Source organism: Haliaeetus leucocephalus, unplaced genomic scaffold (genome assembly GCF_000737465.1).
Source record: "Haliaeetus leucocephalus isolate CR32 unplaced genomic scaffold, Haliaeetus_leucocephalus-4.0 Scaffold848, whole genome shotgun sequence".
In the NCBI taxonomy this organism is placed as follows: domain Eukaryota; kingdom Metazoa; phylum Chordata; class Aves; order Accipitriformes; family Accipitridae; genus Haliaeetus; species Haliaeetus leucocephalus.
Window position 1 is genome coordinate 4,349,957 of NW_010973284.1, and position 22,547 is coordinate 4,372,503.

General features: G+C 40.7%; 1 protein-coding gene across 1 annotated transcript in view; it reads right to left on the bottom strand.

Annotated features, from left to right (window-relative positions):
• Nucleotides 1–590: 590 nt before the first annotated feature.
• PODN (podocan) overlaps nucleotides 591–22,547 on the bottom strand; it is a 23,907-nt gene continuing 1,950 nt past the window's right edge. Inside the window, exons 2-11 of the mRNA XM_010582703.1 lie at nucleotides 22,379–22,547; nucleotides 20,234–20,327; nucleotides 18,579–18,643; nucleotides 14,580–14,689; nucleotides 12,161–12,317; nucleotides 10,040–10,155; nucleotides 7,371–8,028; nucleotides 4,715–4,863; nucleotides 2,625–2,826; nucleotides 591–1,264 (exon numbers count right to left, since the gene is read on the bottom strand). Of these exons, the coding sequence (XP_010581005.1) occupies nucleotides 2,658–2,826; nucleotides 4,715–4,863; nucleotides 7,371–8,028; nucleotides 10,040–10,155; nucleotides 12,161–12,317; nucleotides 14,580–14,689; nucleotides 18,579–18,643; nucleotides 20,234–20,327; nucleotides 22,379–22,547 (1,687 nt within the window). The 3' untranslated portion in view covers nucleotides 591–1,264; nucleotides 2,625–2,657. The remainder of the gene's footprint in view (nucleotides 1,265–2,624; nucleotides 2,827–4,714; nucleotides 4,864–7,370; nucleotides 8,029–10,039; nucleotides 10,156–12,160; nucleotides 12,318–14,579; nucleotides 14,690–18,578; nucleotides 18,644–20,233; nucleotides 20,328–22,378) is intronic.

Below are 22,547 nucleotides of genomic sequence, written 5' to 3' on the forward strand. Positions count from 1 at the left end.
CCCAAAGGGAGAGTGTGGAACTAGATCTTCTCCAGCAGGAAAACAGCTGGTAAAGAATTAAGCCAACTGTGTTTCCAAGTCAATCCTGGAATGCAGTATGCAAAACAACATGTGTTCAATCACAAATCCTCAAAAGAAAAGACCATTTCATCAAGCAGATTAGCTACCTCAGATGGAGGACATTATAATCAAATAAGCAACTTGCCATCCAGGTACCTCTGTAGGCCTTCTTTTCCTTGGTTTCCTTATTTTCCATGCTTCCAACAGAAGCTGAGAATACTCAATACCATAAAATAGGTGAGGATTTAAGAGAGTATGACAGCAGGCACTGTCTCCAGAGTTAAACTAAACATGGAAATTTCTCTTGATGCTTAACAGTTTTCTCCTAAGACACCCCACACTCACTTATCTCTTTTGCTTCATTAGTCTCACTTCTGACTCTTAATGTGAATGATATACAATATGTGAAAAATTCTACCACATATATTAAACTGCATACTGTTACTCAATCTTCTGGATATACTTTTGGAGACATTCACACAGCTGCCACACGGGCAAAAACCAGCAAGACAGAAACTTTACCAGAGCTCTGGAAGGCAGACATACAGATTTTTTATATATATTCACAAGAGCAATTGTTTTACCTTAAAACCTTTCTAAAACAGGCATATACTGCAGGCTTTGGCAGTAGAGATAAAATATGGGATCCAGCCTTACTTTGTTTTTCTCATCCAAATATACACATTGTTATAACAGAGGAATAGTTGCATCCAGAATTACTACTGCTGCTTCATGACCAAAATGCCTCATATACTGCTCTACACATGAAACTATTGCAAATACCCATCTCACCTGATCAACAACAGCTTCTTTGGGGTGGAGGAAAAGAAAAGAAGCATATATATGGTTCACTTAAAATGCAGTGACAAAAACAGTATTTGAAGGCATGTGTTCAAAACAGTCCCATATTGTTATTACAGATGGAAACAGTGAAGGAAGAGAAACAGAAGAAACAAAAGCCAGCTTTTGTGAGTTCCAGAGCAATCCCTTATGATCCTGGGTCTTGTATAAGATGATTTGGAAGCTTTGGAAAGGCATTCAGGGTCTCTCCCTGAATAAGGCACTGTAGCACACTGTCTTCCATGAGCCTGGCCCAGTGCCATGACAGTTTCTGCGTAATTCATTGCACGTTTTGCTAAGTGTTCTCTGTATGTCTATATAGATATATACACATAGACATATATGTAATTTTCCATATGCTTTCCTGCAAAACATCAGAAAAACAAAATCAATTACATAATGGAATACAGAATTCAGAATATGCTAAACTTAGTACCTGCTGACATGTCACACGTGCCCCAAACCAAACCAGAGATGTGTTGATTCGGAAGTAATATGTACTCTAAATCTGTAGATGTAAATTATTTCTTCTCTCACAAAGTCTTCATACAGCCCAATCAGGAAGTCTAACGTTTGACTTTCCAAGTAGCTTCTGTCCTTTTCAAGCCCCATCATCTTTTCAGCATATTAGCACCATTCCTAGCAATTCCTTGTGTCATTCCCTACGACAAAATGTTGACTAGGGACAAAACTAAACTTTTTTTTTCAAGTCTTAGAGTTTATATCTCCAAAAGTAGAGAGTAGTGTCTTGAACCTCATCATCTTTGAACATAAAATGCTTAAGAGATGCATCAAGCAGATCCCTTTTCTTCTTACAGAAAAATGCATATTCTTCAAACATGATTCTCCCTTCATCTTTTCTTCTGCAGTTGAAAAAAAAAAAAAAGAGGTTCAACTACAGAGATTGAGTGGCTGGCCAGATTGTTTATGGAATACTGAGATCTTAATTTCAATTACCAGTCTGGAAGCAAAGTCGGCATCAATCACAACCTGTAACTGGCCAGAGGCCTTCCAGTGAATCTGGTGAAGTGAGCAATGAACCCTCACCAAGACTTAGCAGTAGCAAAAGCACAGGCTGTTGTGAGAACTGGCTATCCTGGACCAGGCATCAATCCAGCACTGCATACCACCTCCAAAAGTGACCTGAAGTACATATTCTTTCCATAAGAAATATGCCAATGATAGCAGTATCTTCCCACTCTGAGCGGTCAGTGTTTTAAGGACTGTTTGAGACAGAGGATGTAATCTTAATGCCATGTTTAACAGACACCAATGGGTCTATCTTCCTTTAATTTGTCTAATTTTTTAAATCCATTTTCACATGGTCTTCTGCATCAGTAAGCTTCGCAGCTTGTTCTTTGTTTTCCTTTTGAACTAGTTGCTTAAAAATATCATAAAATACCTTTTCATTTTTTGTTATCAGAATGAGTAAATAATGACCTTCATATTTACCTACTGTGTCTGCTGTGGCTATAAGCAGAAGCCACTATGAACAGCCCACTGCCTCTGATAAAACACAAATCTATACTGACCGTTTCATTTTACAAAATAACGTATTTTCAACCCTTTTTAATTCTGCAATTCCCAGTCATGTTTTAGTGGAAGTCGTTGAGTCCAGAGCTCAGACACCCACTTGTTATGTTTTAATCACACTTGTAAATTGGAAGTATTTATACAAGAGTCTGAGAACTAGGTCCTTGATTTAACTAAACTACAGCTGTTACCTCCCACATGATGTGATTGTGTGAGTTCACATTTTATCTCAGTTCTTCTTCCTCTTCCTCATCTTCCATTTCCTCTTCTGAGTCATCCTTATTCTTTGAACTGTTGCTGAATTCAAGGTTCCCTTCAATATCCAGTACCTGTAAGTGCTTTAGGTTTTGGAAGGTACTTTCCTTCAGTGCTCCAATTGCAATCTTATTAAACCTTTAAACAAACAAAAAGGCCTTCCTGTTAAAATAAACCCATTTTTATATCCAGCACAGAAATGAGAAGACTAGGAGGAAACCATTCTGCAGTTACTCTAACTTACACTGACCCAAGTTACTCTAACATTACACTGACCCACGACAGCATTCTAGGAGTACTGACTCCTCTGGATGGAAAAAGGAAGGGAAAGCAGGTGCTGATTAGCAAGCAGGTAAATGCAGTGACTGAAAAAAGTTTGCTGACAGCACTCTGTATCACCACAAAGGACCTTGCAGGAAAATATTGGGAAACATTAAGTATTTCCCACTGATTTCAAGTTCACTGATCAAGCTTTCGAAAAACTTCTACTTTTTTCTGCCCCAGCCCCTCTTCCCCCTTCTATAACCGTATTCTACAAGGAAAAAAAATCGTAATATTGGAATTCCTCCCCCACAAATTCTTTCTCTTGGTATTCTGCTTTCTCCTTCCCAGAGAGGAAAGGCATCTGCTCCATAGCCCACATTTGAAAGTGTAACTTGATTTTTCATAAAATTCTGTGTCATCCCTTGATAGTTTAATTCTTCTCCCACAAAACTCAAAATACTGGTACAAAGTACCCCTTTAGAAACGAAGCAACATGCAATAATTTTTCATCTGTTATTTGGGTTTCCGGGAATATAAATAAACTAATCTGCAATTTAAGAACCTCTCACATATACTGCTTAGTATGTTGCTCTCGAACATGCTTAAAATCATATTCTGTCTAATATTCCAGATGTATATTATGGTTTCACAGCATTGCAGTGATTAATAGCCTCCCATTAAGAAATACAACTTAGCTTGGGTGGAGGTGCCTCCTAAATATGTTAGCAAAACAGTTTTGCAAATTCCTTTTTTCTCTTTATATAAAAATATAGAATGTGGTATGTGGTTTCTGGTTTGCATCCAAGCGTTCACTAAAATCTCATAAATGTGAGCAGCTGAATAGACAGACTGCTCTAATTTACACCAGACTTTGTAATTTTATTTGCTTGGTATGGAATCACTCATCCAAAAAGGTATGCTTCAGAACTATTCAGAACTACAGAACAGTTTAGTTGCATACAGACAAAATAAGGCCATATTTAGTCTTGTGCAGTAGGCAGCCTAGGCTTTTTGAACACATACATTGGATCAGCTTAATCAAATACTCTGTAGAGGTTCATAAATTACTTGTAAGCAATATTTTCAATAATGTTCCATCAGATTAAAATTGAATATATTACTGGGCCAGATTCTTGCTTCACCACTTCTGGTATAAATCTCTGCTTGAATCAGTTACATTACTGTGAATTTACATTATATGTAATAAAGGTCAGTATCTGTCACGTAGAAAAACAAAGTCCTCATCCAACTGACAGAGTAGGGAAAAAAAACCAGAGAAGCTTCTAAACTTAGTTACATAACTGTCACAGTTGTAACTTGTCACCTGTTTCTGACAAAACTATCAAGTGAATGCACACAACTTCAAGATTAGTCATACACACCTCACTAGAGGGGGATTTTGTCAAAATCCAGGGCTAACAGACACAGGCGAAGCTGTAGTTCTACAAGTGGACTGTAAACTTTTAGCTCACAGCTGAATGTTGGAATATGACATAATGTTAAACATTAATTTCCCAGAATTTCTAACATGCCTAATCCATTCTAATAAGCACATAAAAGACAAACTCTCCGAACAGAAAGAGCTTATTATGTGTATCCATGTCTCCTCTAAGCAGATAAAAATAGTTTCATCATGCATTACTATAAACCAAAGTTGCTTATTTAGAACGTTAGGATTTTAAACACTTTCTAAAAAGTAAGCAGTTATAAAGTGGATGAAGAAGAAGAAATTTTGTGTGTTGAAGTGGAAACTTGACCTTACCTGAGGTAAATCCCCTTTATTTTGGGCGTGGATTCAAAAGCATTCTCTGAAACCGTTGTGATCTTGTTGTTCTGAAGGTACAGATATTCCAGAGATTCTGGCAGGCCTGATGGGATAGAAGTCAGCTGGTTGCCAGCCATGTCTAGTGACTGCAAGGAAGAGATAACAAGGGGTCAAATAAATAATTGAATTTAAATATTAGCAGCACTCCAAAAAGGTATTTGACAACAAATGAGCTTCCAAAGGCTGGCTCTATGCACACCCCCCCCTTCCTTTGGAAGTTTATCCATTCTTTTTAATATATATATATATACACACACACATACACATAAGTCTACAAAAATACATATATATGCACTTATAAAAAACTTAGTATGGTAACAGTGCAGAAGTGAGATGTTTATGCAAAGCTCATCCAGGATTTGTTGCGTTTGAAAATCATCTGGAAACAGGCTTTATTTTTCAGATGGTACTTTGCTGAGTCTGCTTCAGAACGTCTCTGTTCTGGTGAGGTCAGGAAAATGACAAACACCATGTATACAGTGGACATTGCAAATTGTCAGCCACGCAGAAAGGTTCAGTTTGAGTTTACAGTGGAAAACTGAAGTGATATTTATTATAGCGTAAACTAATTTAATCTACCTTTTAATTTGCATCAAGGTAAGTGTGGCCATGACAATTCTGCTCTCTTACATTACTATTTAGCATCATGATTTCACATGAGACACCATGCTGTTTTGTTTAGGAGTTCCAGCATTTCTTTATCTCTGTCCCCAGGCTTTAGCCCATGCCTGCTTTAAGTGAATTAAAAGCAGACTGGGGTTCAGATATGCATGGGAATTCCTTGAAAGCTGCTACTGCAAACACTTCACTAGCTAAGGTTAGTGACTAGTTATAGTTACACATAAAAACATATGTAAGTATTCTAACATGGACAATGTATGAAGACATCAGGACTAAAGGCCATGATCATTTCTCAGATGAATTTGATGCAAGAAAATGGATCAATAGAAGTGTTGTTTTATCCTATATTGTAGCATTTTCATAGCACCAAGCTGACACACTAGTTACAGATTATTCAAAGCTACACTTCTGCAAATGATTGTCGTGATTTCAGTGTTTTTATTCTCCACATAACCCCAGTCTGGCAAACAATTATGTAAATGTCTAGCTTTGCAATTGCATAGTCTTCAGTGATTTCCATGGAAACAGTGTGGACTGAAGTGTATGCTAAGTACATGCATGATCAGGATCTTACATGATGGTTATTTGTCAAATCCACTCCAGTGCACCAACTCAACCTATTTCACAGTTAAGCCCTTAATGATAAAAAAGATTCATATGTACTATCATGGAAATAACTAACAAGTAGTAACGCTGTTCCAGAAAAAAGCAACAGCCAACAATGCAATGTTAGTCTAACAGAATTTTAAGTATGTGCTATTACCTTAACCTTGTTTAATATGAACAGGGTTTGCTCTGGGGTAGGTACAACTGAAGGGCCAATGTTTGATTCAGCAACACGTTACTCTGGCTTGACACTGACTACAAGGGAGTGACAGTAGAATAAAAGTAACGTGAAGTAGCTATGAATCAGGCCTGTCAAGAAGGAGAGCTTTCATTCCAACCAACAACTAAAGCTAACGCGCACACACACACACACATATCAGTGAGGCACCAAACAAATGCAAAATGTATTATTAAAGCACAGCTCTACAGATGCTGTTGCTGCATTGCTGATTCACATTAACTGAAAAACAAGCTATTGTTCATTACCAGAAACAACAGAAAAGGAAATGTTCGCATAGATAAATGTTTGGATTGTCTGAAAACACACTGGGGGCCAGTGTGACATATGCTCCATGTCCCTTATCCCTGATCTGCTCTGAGACATACAAACTTTGCCTGTACAGTGACCTAACCATACGCACCCTAGATGGTTGCCATATGACATAGGTAATACCTTTTACTGCAGGAAACAGGCTGTTGCCTAAAAGGAAATGCAGACAAATCCTTCAGCCAGCGTAACAATTTTGAAAGGTCATTTGGCACAGCATAAATGTGATTGTTCCTGCCTGCCTTATGGTTTGCGTTTAACTTTCTCCAACAATTAAGCAAACGAGAAGACTGCTGATTGAATCCAGACCTCCTAGCTGCTATCCAGGTGCCTTAGCCAGCTGAGCTGCTAAATCCTACAGCTTGGCCTGTCTGACTATAAGCTGATGTGGGGGCTTTGAGAATTAAGAGCGTTTTTGTTTATGCATTCCTTCCTCCTGCTGTCTCTCTTCAGAGCTGATTTTAAATCTTTTGGGAAACAAGCTATTTAAAAGGCATAATTTCATTTTTAATGACAGCATTCACTAATGTTTATCTGAAAATATAGGACACCGTTAGGGTTCAGAAACAAAGATGTTTTTACATTTCCCAGTATTAGCAGTACACAGTGGACCACCACCCTGGTCAGCAGTGGCAGGTACCCACCTCTGGCACAACAGCACATCACTTCTACTCTAGAAACAGAGGGTGCAGTACTTACAATGGAAGCCCAGAACATGAGGACCAAGCACATCTAGTATTGGTGCTATACAATTTGGCTTAGGCAGACAGATGACGATATCAGCATTACCAAAACAATTAGAGAAGGTGATGTTTCTACCTGGAGACTGCTGAGTTCTCTCCATGCTCTTGAATAAATTGAATTTACTTTCAGTTTATTGTTGCTCAAATACAGTTCCCGCAGCTTCGTCATCCCAGACAAAGTCCCTTTTGGGATGATGCTTATCTCGTTCTCCTTCAGCTTCAGAATCTGCAAGTTCTTTGGAAAGCCAAAGGGCACCGTGTGGAGATTGTTTCCAGAAAGATCCAAGGACTTTAGTTGCCTCAGTTTACGGAAGGCCTCCCGATGGATCTGGGGACTTTTGAGCTTATTGTAGCTCAGGTTCAGCTCTTCAAGGAAGTAAGTGGTAGCAAAGTCATTCCTGTTAATCTCAGAGATCTGGTTATGAAGGATCATAAGTGTTTTCACTCGTCGGGGCAGCCCACTGGGAATTCTTTCCAGCATGTTGTTGTACAGGTGGACAGTGTGCAGCTTCTTTAAGCCCTGGAAAGCTGATGGGTGAATACCTCGGGCTTTTAATTTGTTATTGTGGAGCAGAAGGTACTCCAGGTTCTTAATTTGGGTCAGGACATCTCTGCCAATCACCTTAATTGCATTCTTCTCCAGGTGGAGGAGGACGATGTTTCGAGGTAAACCACTTGGGATTTGTGACAGGTTATTGCTGGACAAATCCAGATATTCAAGACTAGACAATTTCCTTGGGAAAGCAGGAAAGAAAACACTCTCCATTTAGATTCTGCAAGGTGAAACAATAACCAACTTCCCCTAGGATTTTACAATCTTTGCTTTAGAGTCTTTTTACCCAGCACAGCTCCCACTACTGCCTTTCTTTGTCTCATGATATGACTGATGTGGACAGCAAAACAGGGAGCTCCTACACTGCCATTAGGGATTAGGACCAGGCATTGCCATTGCTCCCCAGCCACACTAGCAAGAGAACTTGCTAGAGTCCACAGACATCCAAACTGCCAACGGGCTGAGACCTGAGATCAGTTTTGCAGTCCGCTGTTCTCTCATTTGACACCACAGATAGCAACATATGAGCAATTTCAGTGAACAAATACCACAAGAAAGATGCCGTGGGAGCACCATTAGAACACAGAATTTAGCTCTTGCTTTCACAGAAATATAGCCTGAGCATGAGTAATTTCTGTCTCTCTGAAAGTGTATATTGAAATTGAAAAGCAGGTCTGCCTTTTAGATGACAAAATGTTACTCTTATGAAAAGTAGGAATGCTAATTCAATGTCCTAGGCTAAGGTAGTGAACTTCTCCTGACCCTCCAGCATTATGGAAGTGAGTCAGGGACAGAGCTGCTTTGTGTAAGCTACTGAATCTGGATTCCACAGACTCAGTTGAAGCTAAAATAAATCCTCAGACCAGCCCCTTATACCAACTGGATGTGGATCAATGGTATTATATGCCAGGACTGAGGAGCCCTGTATTCCCTTGTATTTCAAGTCAGTTTCTCAGTTCAAATGAGACTTCTAATCTGCATGGCACTACGTAACCCACTGCAGATGACTAGAAAGTTTTCAGGAAATGGGAGAACTAATGCATTACAGGCATTACTTACTGGTTACTACACTGCTATTCACAACTATCCAAACATGCTCTGAATGAGCAAATATACTCTCTGGGTAAATCACTTCATTGCTGCAAGCTGTAACATTTCCCTGGCTTGGGCACGTCTCAGTAGCACTATGCTGTGCTGTACAGACAGTATCATGGGAGCAAGGAGCAATATCCACCCCCTCTGCAGACTGTGACTGATGCCTTAGCTAGAGCCACTGTACTCTGTTCATCAAAATCTTAACAGAAATGATATGTCCAACATGATCTGCAGGCAGACACAACACAGCTATGGCAAATTACTAAGGGAGGTTTCTGGGAGTGCAAAGTGGAAAAGGAAAGCACAGTTTGATACATTTTCATGTCTGGAGATCAGAAAATTTACAGAATTAAGTTATGGGCAGGACAGATTATGTGATCTGGATTTTCACGTAGAACAAGGGCAGCACCCAGTGCAAGCAGAGACACAAATGTTAATTTTTTGAAGTGCTAACTTCCAGGCTAAATTTAGGACAGCCAAAGGCTATTCCTGTTGCACTGGTTTGTAGCAAAGCTTTTGCAGCCATCTGGCTATTGAGCAGCACCACTGCATCCCTGCCTACTGCAGCAATCATCTGCACTGAGGTACAGCTGTGCCAGATGAATTCACATCTGTGTATCTGTGGCTGCTTTCAGGTCACCTTCACAGAAACACAGAAGTGGCTTTAGCAAAGATGGAGGTCTGGCCTTAACTTCCAGTCAACTGTCCCTCAAACTGGCAAGTCGCAAGTAACCTCACTTTTGAGTGGTTTGGAAGAACGGAGACCAGCTTTCAGCATTGTTCTAGGTGGCCTTTTTCCAGAAGGCACTTAGTACCTGGTGTGATTGGGTCTGTGGCAATCAGGGAGTGATGCAGTCTGATGTTCAGTGTCTTTTGTTTAAAAGTATTCTGCAGTATGAATTCAAACCACTCACCCAGGCCTTTGCTTTTGAATGGCAGCATCTGAATCTAAGACTTTTCATAAAGACTTAGCAGAGAAATGCATAACGTCATGCAGCTTTTAATAAATGTACTTTTTAAGATGTACTTTGTTCAGTAGGTGTACTATTGTACCAGAGGAGGTAGACAGAGATACAAACTACAGATCTCAATCTCACCAGAAAGTTTCATTGTCCATTCCTTCATTAGTCAAGTAGTTATTCTGTAAATACAGCTCCCGCAGACCTGTAAGTTCACTGAAGGCTCCTTTGGGAATCTTCTCTAGCTTGTTGTTCTAGAGTCACCAGAAGCATAAAGCACATTATTTAGCATGAAACAACATACGACATTCAGGTTCTGCTCAACTAGCACCAGGCAATTAAACTTCAAAAGGGCTAGACATAAGATATTTCAGTGGGCATTATACTTCTGCTTAAGAAATAAATACAAATACTAGACTGAAATATTACAACCTATTTTTATTGATTCCCCATGGAATCTTTGGGCTAAGGAGTTAGAATTCCCCCCCGCCCCCTGTACAGTTTTATTTTGCATTCATAGTCCTTCCACCTTTGTGCAAATGTATAATGTAATCTAGGCAACTACCTCTGGAGTTTGCTCAAAATTTCTGGATTTTCTAAGACAGATTTCACCATAAAGAAGAATTAGGTTGGAAGCTGGGAACCAGCCATCCTTCCAGCATTAATGGCCTTCCAAAAGGTACAGTTCCTGCAGTGTAGATTCCAAAATAATTACTCCTATTGCCTTAGTGTGGCTTTGGAGTAGCCAGCAGGCAGACACGAGCAAAATATAAAACTAAATTCCACTTAGAAATTCCATACAGGAACTGTAGGAATTATAAAAGGATATATAAAACACTAGGAATTATAAAAGGATATATAAAACACTGACACCGAAACTGTTAAACTTCCCACAACCCACATATATACAATAACGTGATGGCCAGACTAGACTAGATTCATGTGCCAACTAATATAAAGTGGATGACACCACAGACAGATTTGGCTGAGTGTCTCAATGAATAGTGAAAGAAAAAAAAAAAGATCTGTCACATCTAAAGTACACCTTTTGGACACTTTTGGTCTACTACTGGCTGTCTCTCATTTCTCATTGTCCTGTTTTTTTCCCAGTCAAAATATCAAGGTAAATGTTACTACTGACAGGCAGTGTACTTGAAAACAAAATGCTCGTTTCTCTCTACAGGTCCTCTGCCCTTAACACAACTGGTAACAGCAGGGAAGGATATGAGTTCAAAGTGTAGTCCTCAAAGTCTGAGACCCCTTTAGGAGATATGATTACCTATAAATGGCAATAAAATGCAGGGGACTAGTAACTTCACACTTTGCACAGAAATTCCAGCAATTTTAAAGAATGAGGCTGTTTGCCTTTTCTTCAAGCTGGAGAAGCCTGTTTTCTAGAAGACTTTAATGGGAAATAGCGGTGAAACCTTCAAGGGAAAAGAAAGCTGGGAGGCAACACAGAACTGCCTAAGTCCAGGGGCTGATAGCAGACTCCAGTCTACAATGTCCAAGGAGCTGTCAACACTAGGAGCAAGCGGAACCAGGACTCCCCACCGCTGCAGCTCTACCATTGTTAACAAGGCTGAGATCTCTAGCACAGACATGATGAAGTGCTTTTATCGAAATCAGATGACTCAGAATTAAAAATGCTGGAGACTAGTTAATACCACAACTTCTGCTATTGCACTATTGCTGGAGAAGTTGTAGCAGTAAAGAACCACTGATCCAAACTTTCTCTGTGTTGTCTGAATTGCCAGTTCAGTAGCAAACAGAAATCACTGATGCTAGAAAACAGTAGTCTATGTGAAACGAGTTATTGAGCAAAGCCAGTACGTAGTGGGTAAGCAGCTTTCAGGAAAAACAGCATCATCAGTGGCAAACTTAATTGGGAGGCCAATCACTGGATGGCCATGGAGAATGATCTACCTTCTTGTACTAATATGTATTAATATCATTATATGCAGGGAAGAGACCAACAATGCTACCACACAGGCGTTTGCAATACATTCCCCTGAAACACAGAAAAGCATTTTTGTCCCCTGCGAGCATTTTGGTGTTTTGCAAAAACACACTGTTACTTATGAAAAAAAGTAAGGACATGGGAGACAGCTACTGTTGAGGATATAGCAGACGAGACTTACAATGGGCCTGGGAATGTTTCCAAGCGCACTGAAATGGCTTGGCTGTGTGGTTTGAATCCCACACAAACACAGTACTTTGTCACAATCGTAAAGGAATACAAAACCTTGCTGTCATTACCTTTAAGTGTAATTTAAATAGTGCTGGAGGGAGATTCTTTGGAACATACTTCAAGAAATTGCTGGACATAATGAGTATCTCCACATTATCAGAGCCATTGAACATATTATCAGGTAACCCAGCATCTGAAAGTTTGTTGTTATGAAGATACACAGATCTGTTGGAAGGAGAAAAAAGATGAAGTCAAACAGAGAGTGAGATCTGTGTCTTCCTGTTTACCAAGAGAAACCTGTTCAAAAACTATATTTCAATATTTTCTTCTTTCCTTGAGATAATTAGATTTGTTTTTAAAATGTGCCCTTTAATTTAGCCGGGGATATAGATGCAAAACAAAATGGTTGGTCCAAATACTCTCTGAAATTTAGGTCTATTCAAAATCCAAACCTGCATGTGAATATAAATTTCACAAGTAGCCTTATCTTCTTCACAAGAAACTAAGTGCAAGTCTGGGACTGTGCAGCGCTTTGAAACAAAGAATGTCAGTGTGGTGGCCTCACTGGAGAGGGTTAAAACTCATATCTGGTTAATAGATATGCCCCCAATTTTAACTTCTATTTGGAATCAAATCTGGGCTTCTTGGGCTTGTAAAATCAACCTCTTAAGAAAGGGGCATCTCTCACCCCTCCATTCTTTCTGCTCCCATGAAGGCTGGAGATACCCCAGGAAATAGTTTCTCTCCTACTCCTAGAACTCAGAAAGGCGTAGAGTAATGACAGGAAGACAGAAGATTTACTCAGTCTGGAAGAATTTTGTTTTCTAATGAACCTTTGGGATAGGGAGAAAGAGGGCTTCTTATTTTCCCTTTGCCCTTCTTACTTTTCAACTTTAATATTCACAGGAGTTTCTCCAATCAGATTCTTAAAAATGGATTCATTCTTTCTTACACGGGTTTTAATTCTGTATAAAACAATGGACCCTTATGAAGTTATTCCTCTTTTTCATTGGCTTAATTGCTAAATGAATTAATTTTACTTCTTTTTAACAAAAGAAATTATAGGATTTTACTGACTTTGATTACCTCTTCCTTTCCTCTGTTTACCCCAAGATGCAGCAGGCAACTAAAATTGTAGAGACAGGTTAAAACTGCAAAAAGGCACAGTGTCAAAATGTGCTCTTTTAACTTGTTCATGGATTCTCTACCAGTTGCAGAGGACTTGGCAACATCTTTCTGGAAGGAAGGAAAGGCTCAGTATGGAAACACAGCCATGTGATCACACACTCCAGGGAGTTCAGAGCCACACTGAAAATATTGTTCACCCTGCATGGTCAGCTGTACTTTTAACTCACAAATATTTGCCTTTCTGAAAACCCTGCTTCCCAAATAATCAGTCTGAGACCATGAACTCTGCTGGGGGCAAATAAACCAACTGAAACAACTGTGTTAGGATTTTATATCAACAATCTTGGAAATCAATGAGTTACTATCTGATTAAAATTAGTGTTGGTATAGGAGAGTGCAAAAATCACTTCAGAAGAGTGCAAGAATTTTAATATAAAAACACAGCAGCTTCTGCAACTCAGATTAAGGAAGAACGCATGTATAAATCTATCTTCTTTCATGATGAGATATTGCCAGAAATCAGTGAGTGACTCAGCCTTTTCAGCTACCAAGAGCCTGTGAGACTAAAGGCCTAGTAAGTACAGAGTAGCTTCAGCTCTCAACTAATTCAGTGGGAATGGAGAGTTCTTCAGTTCATCACAAGACTGGGCTGTAGGAGCTACACTGCATCAGCTATTATTAACTGCTTCCAAACTTGGGATTTGTAAATTGCTACCAAAAGAGTCTGAGATGTCTTTGCAGGATTTAGATGCTGCAGTGTCTATATAGATTACTCAAAATGCCTTTGGAATAGACTGTATCTCACAGGAGGTGGTCTATGTGCATCTGTGTTTGAGATGGGCCAATGTGCTGAACTGAATCCAGCTGAGAAAACCACAACCTGAAACTAGCAGAGACCTTTGAAACCAGACCTGAGGGTATGAACCACTTCTGAAGGTGCTAAAGTGCTTAGCTGTAATATAGTTGAGTTACACGCAACTGCACTGAGTACTGTACTGTCAACCTGATTCCATTTTTTTAAATGAAGGGACTATACTAAAACTAGGGATTTCTAAACAGTTAATCTCCATTTTGAGAAACCAAACCTGTTCCTTTCAACTCATAACTGATACACAAATAAAATGGAGACAATTTAATTTTTATCTATGCAAAAGTGTCTGGCAGCTAGTAAAAGCCCTTGGAATGTGTTTGTCTGAGAGATTATTTAATCTTTCATGCTGAGAATAACAAACAGTCAGCTTCTGTCCAAAAAACATAAGTAGGCAATAACAAGTTTTAGCCAGATAGTTTCTTATCACCCACCAACTGCATCCAAGCAGCGGCAGAACACTGTTATTGTTTTACTTCCCGATCCCTTACCTCAAGTTTGGTTTCTGTCCAAATGTGAGCCCATATATCTTAGTGAGATAATTGGCTGCAAAATCTGCACTGATCAAGGTATTTGGTAGGAATTTCGGAGCCACTGTTAGCTGTAAAAGAAATATACAGGGGAATTCCAACTAAATGCAACAAATGTTTTAACCAAGTATTAGACTAGCAACAAAGTACTTCCAAATTTATTTTCTCTAAACAGGCAAAAATAAATTAAACTGAATGCAGATTGTATGAACGAAAACAAATTGTCCTCACTCACTAATCTCTCCAGGAAGGAGACAGACTTTTGCTCCAAGATATATGAATGTTTGTTTTGGTTGGAAGAGTCCTGTCTCTTTTTGGTGGAAGAAATCAGGAAATTGTTATTCAGAGAGCAAACACTTTGCTTATTATTGTTCCTAGTTCCTCAGTCTGCTGTGCCAAAAAAATCCAACCCACCTCACAGTGGCCTACTACTTACTCTCTTATGAGAGTATATTGTGGGGGGGAAGTGTCACTTCATATGTCTGTTCCAACATTCCATCCATGTACAATGATCTTATAAATGGAGGGTTCAGGTTCCCAAAGGACAGGGATGCTTCTGAGCCAAATGATGGAATATCAAATGGAACTTCAAAGCAAAGACCTACTGTACAGGGATACTTTGTTCATTAAACAAGTGATGTATCAGAAACAAAATACAGAAAGGTCCTGTCTCCAAACTTTATAGCTGATGAGAGGTATAGAATTTGATGTGTTTGCTCTTAGTCTGTTGCTATTTTTATCACTTAATTTAAAAAATAATGCTTGTAACATCTGCATCTGAACAAAAATTGGTGGAGTGAAAACTAATGATCAAAACCGCTCAGTTTTACAGAGCATCCAGATAATACAATAGCTAGGTTCACTGAGTGGCTGCTAATAGCAAAGTTGTTCACCTAGAAACCGAGAATACAGGTTACAATACAGGCTGGAGGACAGTTTTCTGGAAAGCATAAACCCAGAAGATTTATGCATCAAGATTAAGCCCTTGGAAAACAATTTATTAACAGAATGCTGTAACAGATACGACCCTTGAGTACAGGTGCAGAAGATTACTGAATTGCAGTAGGCAGGTGCAATCACCATGGTTACAGATGTTAACTATAGTACTAATGAGACCACTCATGATATTTTATGTACACTCTGAAGAGCTCTGGAGAGAACATCTTTTCTAGGGAGATACTGAATTCTTTGTCATCTAAAGCTTTAAGAACAGGATGGGAAAGTCTGAGCCTAATACAGCCCTGTTTTTTAAAAGATGAAAGTACATTATTTACTGTTTTTCATTTTCACCTGTGCCAAAACCTCCATCCTTAAGCTGTCTTAAATGTTTAATGCTCACAAACACAAAAAAAAGATCTTTCCCACAAATCACGCTCCTATCAGTACTTCCAGATAGTATGTAAGCAGTGGAAATAGTCATTCTACATACTACTACAGCTGCCACAGTACTGCTCTTGGCTTTACCAGTAATCTCTCACCTCCTAATCTGGGAGAGATGATTTCAGGGAAGTGGATAAAGGCACTCATCTCTGACTAGGAAGGTCTGACAGTGCCTCAGAAAGAAAGAAGTCTCGACTGTGACACAATATTGAGAATTCAGACACAGGAAACAGACCTAATCACTTTCATACACAGTGGCACATTAAAGCTTTTCTCTTGAAACACCGTCTGTTAGGTCATAACTTTTATACAAAACAAAGGGCATGGCTCAGATATGTGAAATGAGAGACATCAGAACCACAAAAAAGAGGAAGGAGAAAGAGAAGTTTCATCCAAAAAGATTTTTCACTTGCTCAGGACTTTGCTTTGGCATTTCAGCACTTAGTCATGAGACTCATGTCTTCACTAGTTGACTGCTTGAAGGATTAATGCTGGATTGTTGTAACTGTTAGCAAAAATAAAGTTGACTGAGTAGCTTTGTCTAGTATATTGCCTAGTAAGTAGCAATCTGCATTTCTCCAGCTGCAATTTTCTTGCAGCTTTACTGCTGGATCTTCCTTTCCATATGGCAGACAGTGTTTCTCCACTGTTAACTAATGAGTTAACCAATGAACTTGGGTTATACAAAAGTTATTACCAGTTTTGGAACAAGTTTTCTTGCTTATAACAAGCTCTGATATAAACAGAAGTACTGGATCCAGGTGAATCCCATATCACTTGTGGGATACAGGGAAATGTAAAACCTTCTGTCACCAAAATCACCAGCTTAAAGTAAATAATAATGACAGCTCAGGACCCGGTCTACGGTTTGGTGGAAGAGATTTCTGTTATTAACAAGGCTTACTGTGGGTACTATGTGATAGATACAAATTATGAGACTGGGGTGAAAAATTAAAAAGGACAATACACCATCCATTTTTTACTTGAAGTACTTGTTACTCATAAGCCACAGAAGGCTTTTAGTCTACTATGATATTTCTTTTCTCCGACCAACTATGAAAGATAATTTAGCTACATCTGATGGGATCACAATTGAAGATAAAGCAGCATTAAGATAATCCATAAAACAAGGAGCAAACTACCAGCAAATCCCTGCTCTCCTCCAGACACCACAGTTACTTGATCTGCAGTGTTTCCTGCTGCAGAGTGGATACAGTTTGAAGCCAATCTGGTTTGTCCTGGCTTGTGATTTATAAAGAAATGTGTTATTTTTGTGGGTCCACAACTTCTCACTATAACTAGTTCTGACATTCGCTGATGTTTGCATTTTCTTTTGGGATCCTTTTCTCTCTGCAGTAAAGCCAGAAAAACCAAACACTTTGTTTTGTCACACAGGGAAAATTGGAGTGCAAAGTTCTGGAATATTAGTCACAGTCTGGCTTGTTCCTTTTTATGGAGTTATTAACTGCCAAGATTGTTATATGGAAATGGTGCTTGAAAGGGAGAAAAGAACACAATGTTACTGTACTAAGGAATGGGTTCTATTCTCAATCACTCCATACAGAAATCTATGGAGTGATTCTGGATACGTCTTGGCCTGACTGGAACCTGAATGTGGCCACATGTATATAAACAAAACATCAAAACGTCGCAGATTTTAAGAGGATAATAAAATATATATATATACAGACATGCATATAAAGAGAGAGAGAGACGGGGGGGGGGATGGAAGGGCAGGGGTTTTGCAGACAAAAGAAGCTCTGCCTGATGTTTTAACTTATATTTTTCTGCGGCATCCCAGTTTCTTCTGTAGCAAATATTTGTGGATGATCACTGGGGATAACGAAAGCCATAGTGGAAACCACCCAGGTGTAAGGGTATGTGAGAAGTTATTTCATTTCCTAGCCTTGGCAGGAAAGATGTGCTTCTGTCATGACATCCAACTCAGGTCATTAATAGGAAAGCACCTAGGGCCTTCTTCATTAAAAAAGAAATTCAACTTCTGTCACTGCAGTTAAAACAATAAATTCATAACTTGCACAGCTTCACTGTGTGTGGGTATCCTTGCCCCTCATCAAACCTAGTAAGAATGGGAGTCAGGGAAAACTGGATAGCTTTTTACAGATCTTGATGGCTCAAACAACACAGGTATCGGGATGTGTTTGTTCTCAAATTTTTCAACCAGCCTCATCCGGTGAGATATGCAGCATTTCACATCATTACCCCACAGCTTATTTGCATACAGGCAGCTATCAAATCTGCATGCAGCTGATCCAAAGCCTGCTGAAGACAGTGGTAATTTATAAATGCAGGGGCTCTCTGTACCTCCCTACACACACAAGGGAAACCTTTCACAAGTTGCACAAATACATAAGTGTTCAAAATATACCAGCATGTGTACCCTCTAACTTTTTAGCACACTAACTGATTGTCTTGACCTTATATGAACCTACATTAGAATATCACTTTAGCAAAATCTTACTTACATAGGATATGTATTGTAAAAGAATTGAAGACTTGCTTGTTTAACTTTCAGAACTTGATTAGAAAAGACCTCTGAGAGCCTTGTGAGACTCTTACCTTATTGTTTGCCAGGTACAGGTAATTCAGGTTCTCCAGATGCTCAAATGCTTCCTCTGGCAACCCTTAAAAACAGGAATAACTCATCAGTGACATTGGCACCTTATTGCCTCTGAGTGAAAATACCAGAGGGTAGCTTTCTCCCTCTGGTAATATCTTAACGTGAGATTTAAATATTTTTCATTGCCACTCAAACAATCTGACTCAGATCTATTGTTGTCTTTATTTTATTTTTTTTAATTAAAAAAACCAACCACAAACTGTTAAGAGCAATGGAAGACCATTAAAAATCCAAAGCATGCAAGACTTGTGGCCAACCCCACTGGCAAGGGTCAGGTACAGAGCTGTGTAGACTTGCTGTACAGCTGATTATTGGTGCTCGCAGCAACCACGCTATCTGAGCAGTTTCTTTTGTCATCTGCTCATGAATCTGCAAATCATTTTTCTTGGAAGGACATAATCTGACGTTGTTTAATAATCACATCAATCTGATCTATGACCACGATGTTGCCAAAATAACACCAGCATCTGCATGTCACAACCCTTCTCTTGTTCTGCTCCCCCAGAATCCAGGCAGCCACACAGTAACCAGCTCAGAGAGCTGGTCCAACTCGGAGCTTACCCTCCCCCAATACTTATTAATTTTCAGCTGAATCACTCCACATCCAGCTGATCACACAAGCACAATTGCTGTCACAATGGAAAGGCTGCAAATAACATTTTCACCTGGCACTTAGATAACCATAAGTCAAAGGTGAAGCTATTTCCCATGTCAAAACATATTGGAAACTCAGGGCTGCAGTGAAGCTTGTGAAAGAAACATCAAGCCCCAAAGGTAATAATGTCAAAGTCCAAATCTGTTAAGCGCAGCCTTCCTTGTGCTGAGTGCTATGTTTTGGGTCCCATGCATAATGCCCACATTCTCAATGAAGGCTATTCTCCATCATTGCAATAAGGATAGCAACAGCATTCAGAGCAACTGGGTGACACACAAGTTAACAATTCTATCTTTTGTATCGCGTATCCTCCTCACTTACTATTTACTCCAATTCCTGTTTCTTTTGCTTTCCTTGCTAACTCCTTGTGAAGTTTCCCTAATAAGCATATGACTTAGCAAGCAAAACCTGCCTACAAAAATCAAAATGGTTGTAGAAGAAGGGTAGAAGTTCCCTTATTTGCAATATATATTACTTGTATTCATACCAAATTTGACAAGGACTGAACTGGACTAAACTGCACTGACTGACTGACTAGGCTGAACTAAACAAGTGGGTTAAGAAACAAGGTCAGTCAGAAGGAAATCATTCAGCATGTAGACATTTCTGGTTCTCAAGTGCATTGCATTGATGTGCCTGTGGGACCGGAGGGAGTTTCCTGGATGAGAAGATCTTGAGCCACAGTACACAGTGCTGCTGCCAGGTCTCCTCCACTGGTTCAGTAATCCTGCATTCTTACACACTGAGTATTATGTTTCGGATGATAAAGTGCCTCCATGATCTGTGTGATGGCCAAAGGAGTGAGGCTTATAGCTAACCACTCCAACCAAGTCAATCCATCACTCTGTGGCTTTCCTTATCAGCTGTCACTGTCCTCATTGCTCAAGCTGGTGTTGTGGAGGCACAGGCTCTGTCCACTTCGCAGCTCTGCTGGCTTACCTTTTGAAGTTAGCCTGTTATTTTGCAAATTGAGAGTTTCTAGTCTGTAAAGACGAGCAAGCTCTTCTGGAAAGATTTCTTCTATCTGGTTATTCTAAGAAAATGGAGAGTATTAATCATCAGCAAAGCTATCCAAGAAGAATCCCAATAAACCCAGACTGGGAACTCCAATAAAATTTGGAAATGAACCCACCATGTCAAATCATTGTCAAGACTTGTCTCTGAAATAAGCCAAGCTCAGATCTCAAAACCAAGACGTTCAAACCCAGCAGCATTTGAAGGCCTGAACTGAGTTTCGTAGCTTGTGCTCATCTCCAGAAATATCTGGCTTATGAACCAGTAGCACACAAAGAGTGTGATTATGCCTGGCAAGGCCTATAATCCATCTGCCACAGCCAAACCTCGTAGCTGCAGCAAAGCATTTGCTACAAGGTTGGCACTGTGGATTTCCAAGTTTATTACTTCTGTTATTTACATGTTGTTTTAAAAACAACTCATCACGGGCAGGGAGAGTCAAACGGGGCTCATTTTCTCTGGTTCTACTATCAGGGGTGACTGCCATCAGATATTCATTAACATACTGACTAACATTTTGACCATTAATGAGTAATTCTAGTGTTTTAGCACCTAGGGGACCAGTCAAGGACCCACTGTGCTGGAAGCCAGGCCAATACACAGAAAGTGACAGCTGCTGCTCCAAAAAGCTTCTTTGCTTTTAGCAGTAGAGGCTGGAGCCATGGCGAGCTCACGCCTGGGACGTATCTGCTGAGGAAGATGCCAGCTTACGCTACAGTTTTTCTAAATACGCTGCACTTGGATGGAAAGCTCTGAACAAAACCTGCATTTCATCCATTGAACAGAATTGGCAAATAGGAGCAGTAAACAAAAATCAGTTGGTTAAGGGCCAAAGAGGCGTTGAAAAGCCTGGAACTACTGTCACTGCTCAGAGGAGGGACGGACATGGAGCTGCCACGCTCCAGCCCTGCCCACATCCTCAGGTGTCAGAGCACAGGTAGGGAAAGGACGCCTGCCCAAACACTGGTCATAGGGATCCATTAATAGCAGAGCACAGAAACCTGCTGACAGTCCAGGACAGGGTGCTGCTTCTACCTGAAGCGTGAATCTCATAACCTTACACGCCTTTATCCTGACAAGACATGATGTCTCTGCAGCAGACGATTTGCCGCAGCCATGACGTTAGCCTCCTGGCTGCAGGCAGCCCAGGCAACACCTGTGACAGTGACGGATGGCTTCGGCCATGTTACGCCTGCTCCTTGCTGAGCCCGTGTGCTGCAGGGAGAGATGGGACGCTGGGGGACACCGTTCGGGTCTGTGTCTGGACTGGTGCACTGCGTTTACAACGCTTTAACTAACGCGTAGTGCTGCCAGAAAAATTCTCATTAATGAAGTAATCTGGCCCGTCCTCTTCAAAGACACCTCAGAAGGCCTTCACCAGAAAGAGTCATTATTAGCTCGGACAAAAATTCTCCTCTTGGGGCTGGGAGAGAGCGAGGAGAGGCACTCCCCACCTTTTTCCCTCCCCGGATCTGTGAGGAGACAATTCCTGCCCATCTCCAGGAGCGACATTCGCAACTTGGGGCTATTTAACAAACACATAAAAGTATATATGTTTCTTTTCCGAGTTAAGTAAAGGTGGCCCATCCACCTGAGTCCAATCCAGTGAGTAGTCCAATTTGGCAAAATTTGTCAATTCCAATTAATATTTTGTCAAAATTCAGGTTGATGTGACACGTCATGAATACGAGTTCCGACTTACTCTCCCAACCTTTCCAGTGCCAAGGGAACAGAGCAGGAGTACCAGGGGTAGTTTTATTAAAGAATTAAGAGAGAGCGAGGAGAGGCACTCCCCACCTTTTTCCCTCCCCGAATCTGTGAGGAGACGGTTCCTGCCCACCTCCAGGAGCGACATTCGCCTCTTGGGGCCGGGAGAGAGCGAGGACAGGCACTCCCCACCTTCCTCCCTCCCCGCATCCGTGAGGAGACAATCCCTGCCCCCCTCCAGGAGCGCCCGTCGAGCGCAGGCGCCGGGCCTGCCGCCCCTCCCGCTTCCGGCGCGGGAAGGAGCCGGCTGCCGGCGGAGGCCCGGGGACTCGCTCACCCGCGGCCGGGTCTCGGCTCCCTTACCTGCAGGGAGAGGTGGTTGGTCCGCTCCGGCAGCAGGAGCGGGAACTCCTTCAGGTCGATGCCTCCGCAGTCCACGACGCCCTCCTGGGTGCAGCCGCAGTCGCGGGGGCAGGCGGGGACCGGGCCGGGCGGCCTCCGCCGCTCGGGGGAGCCCTCGGGGAAGTCGTTG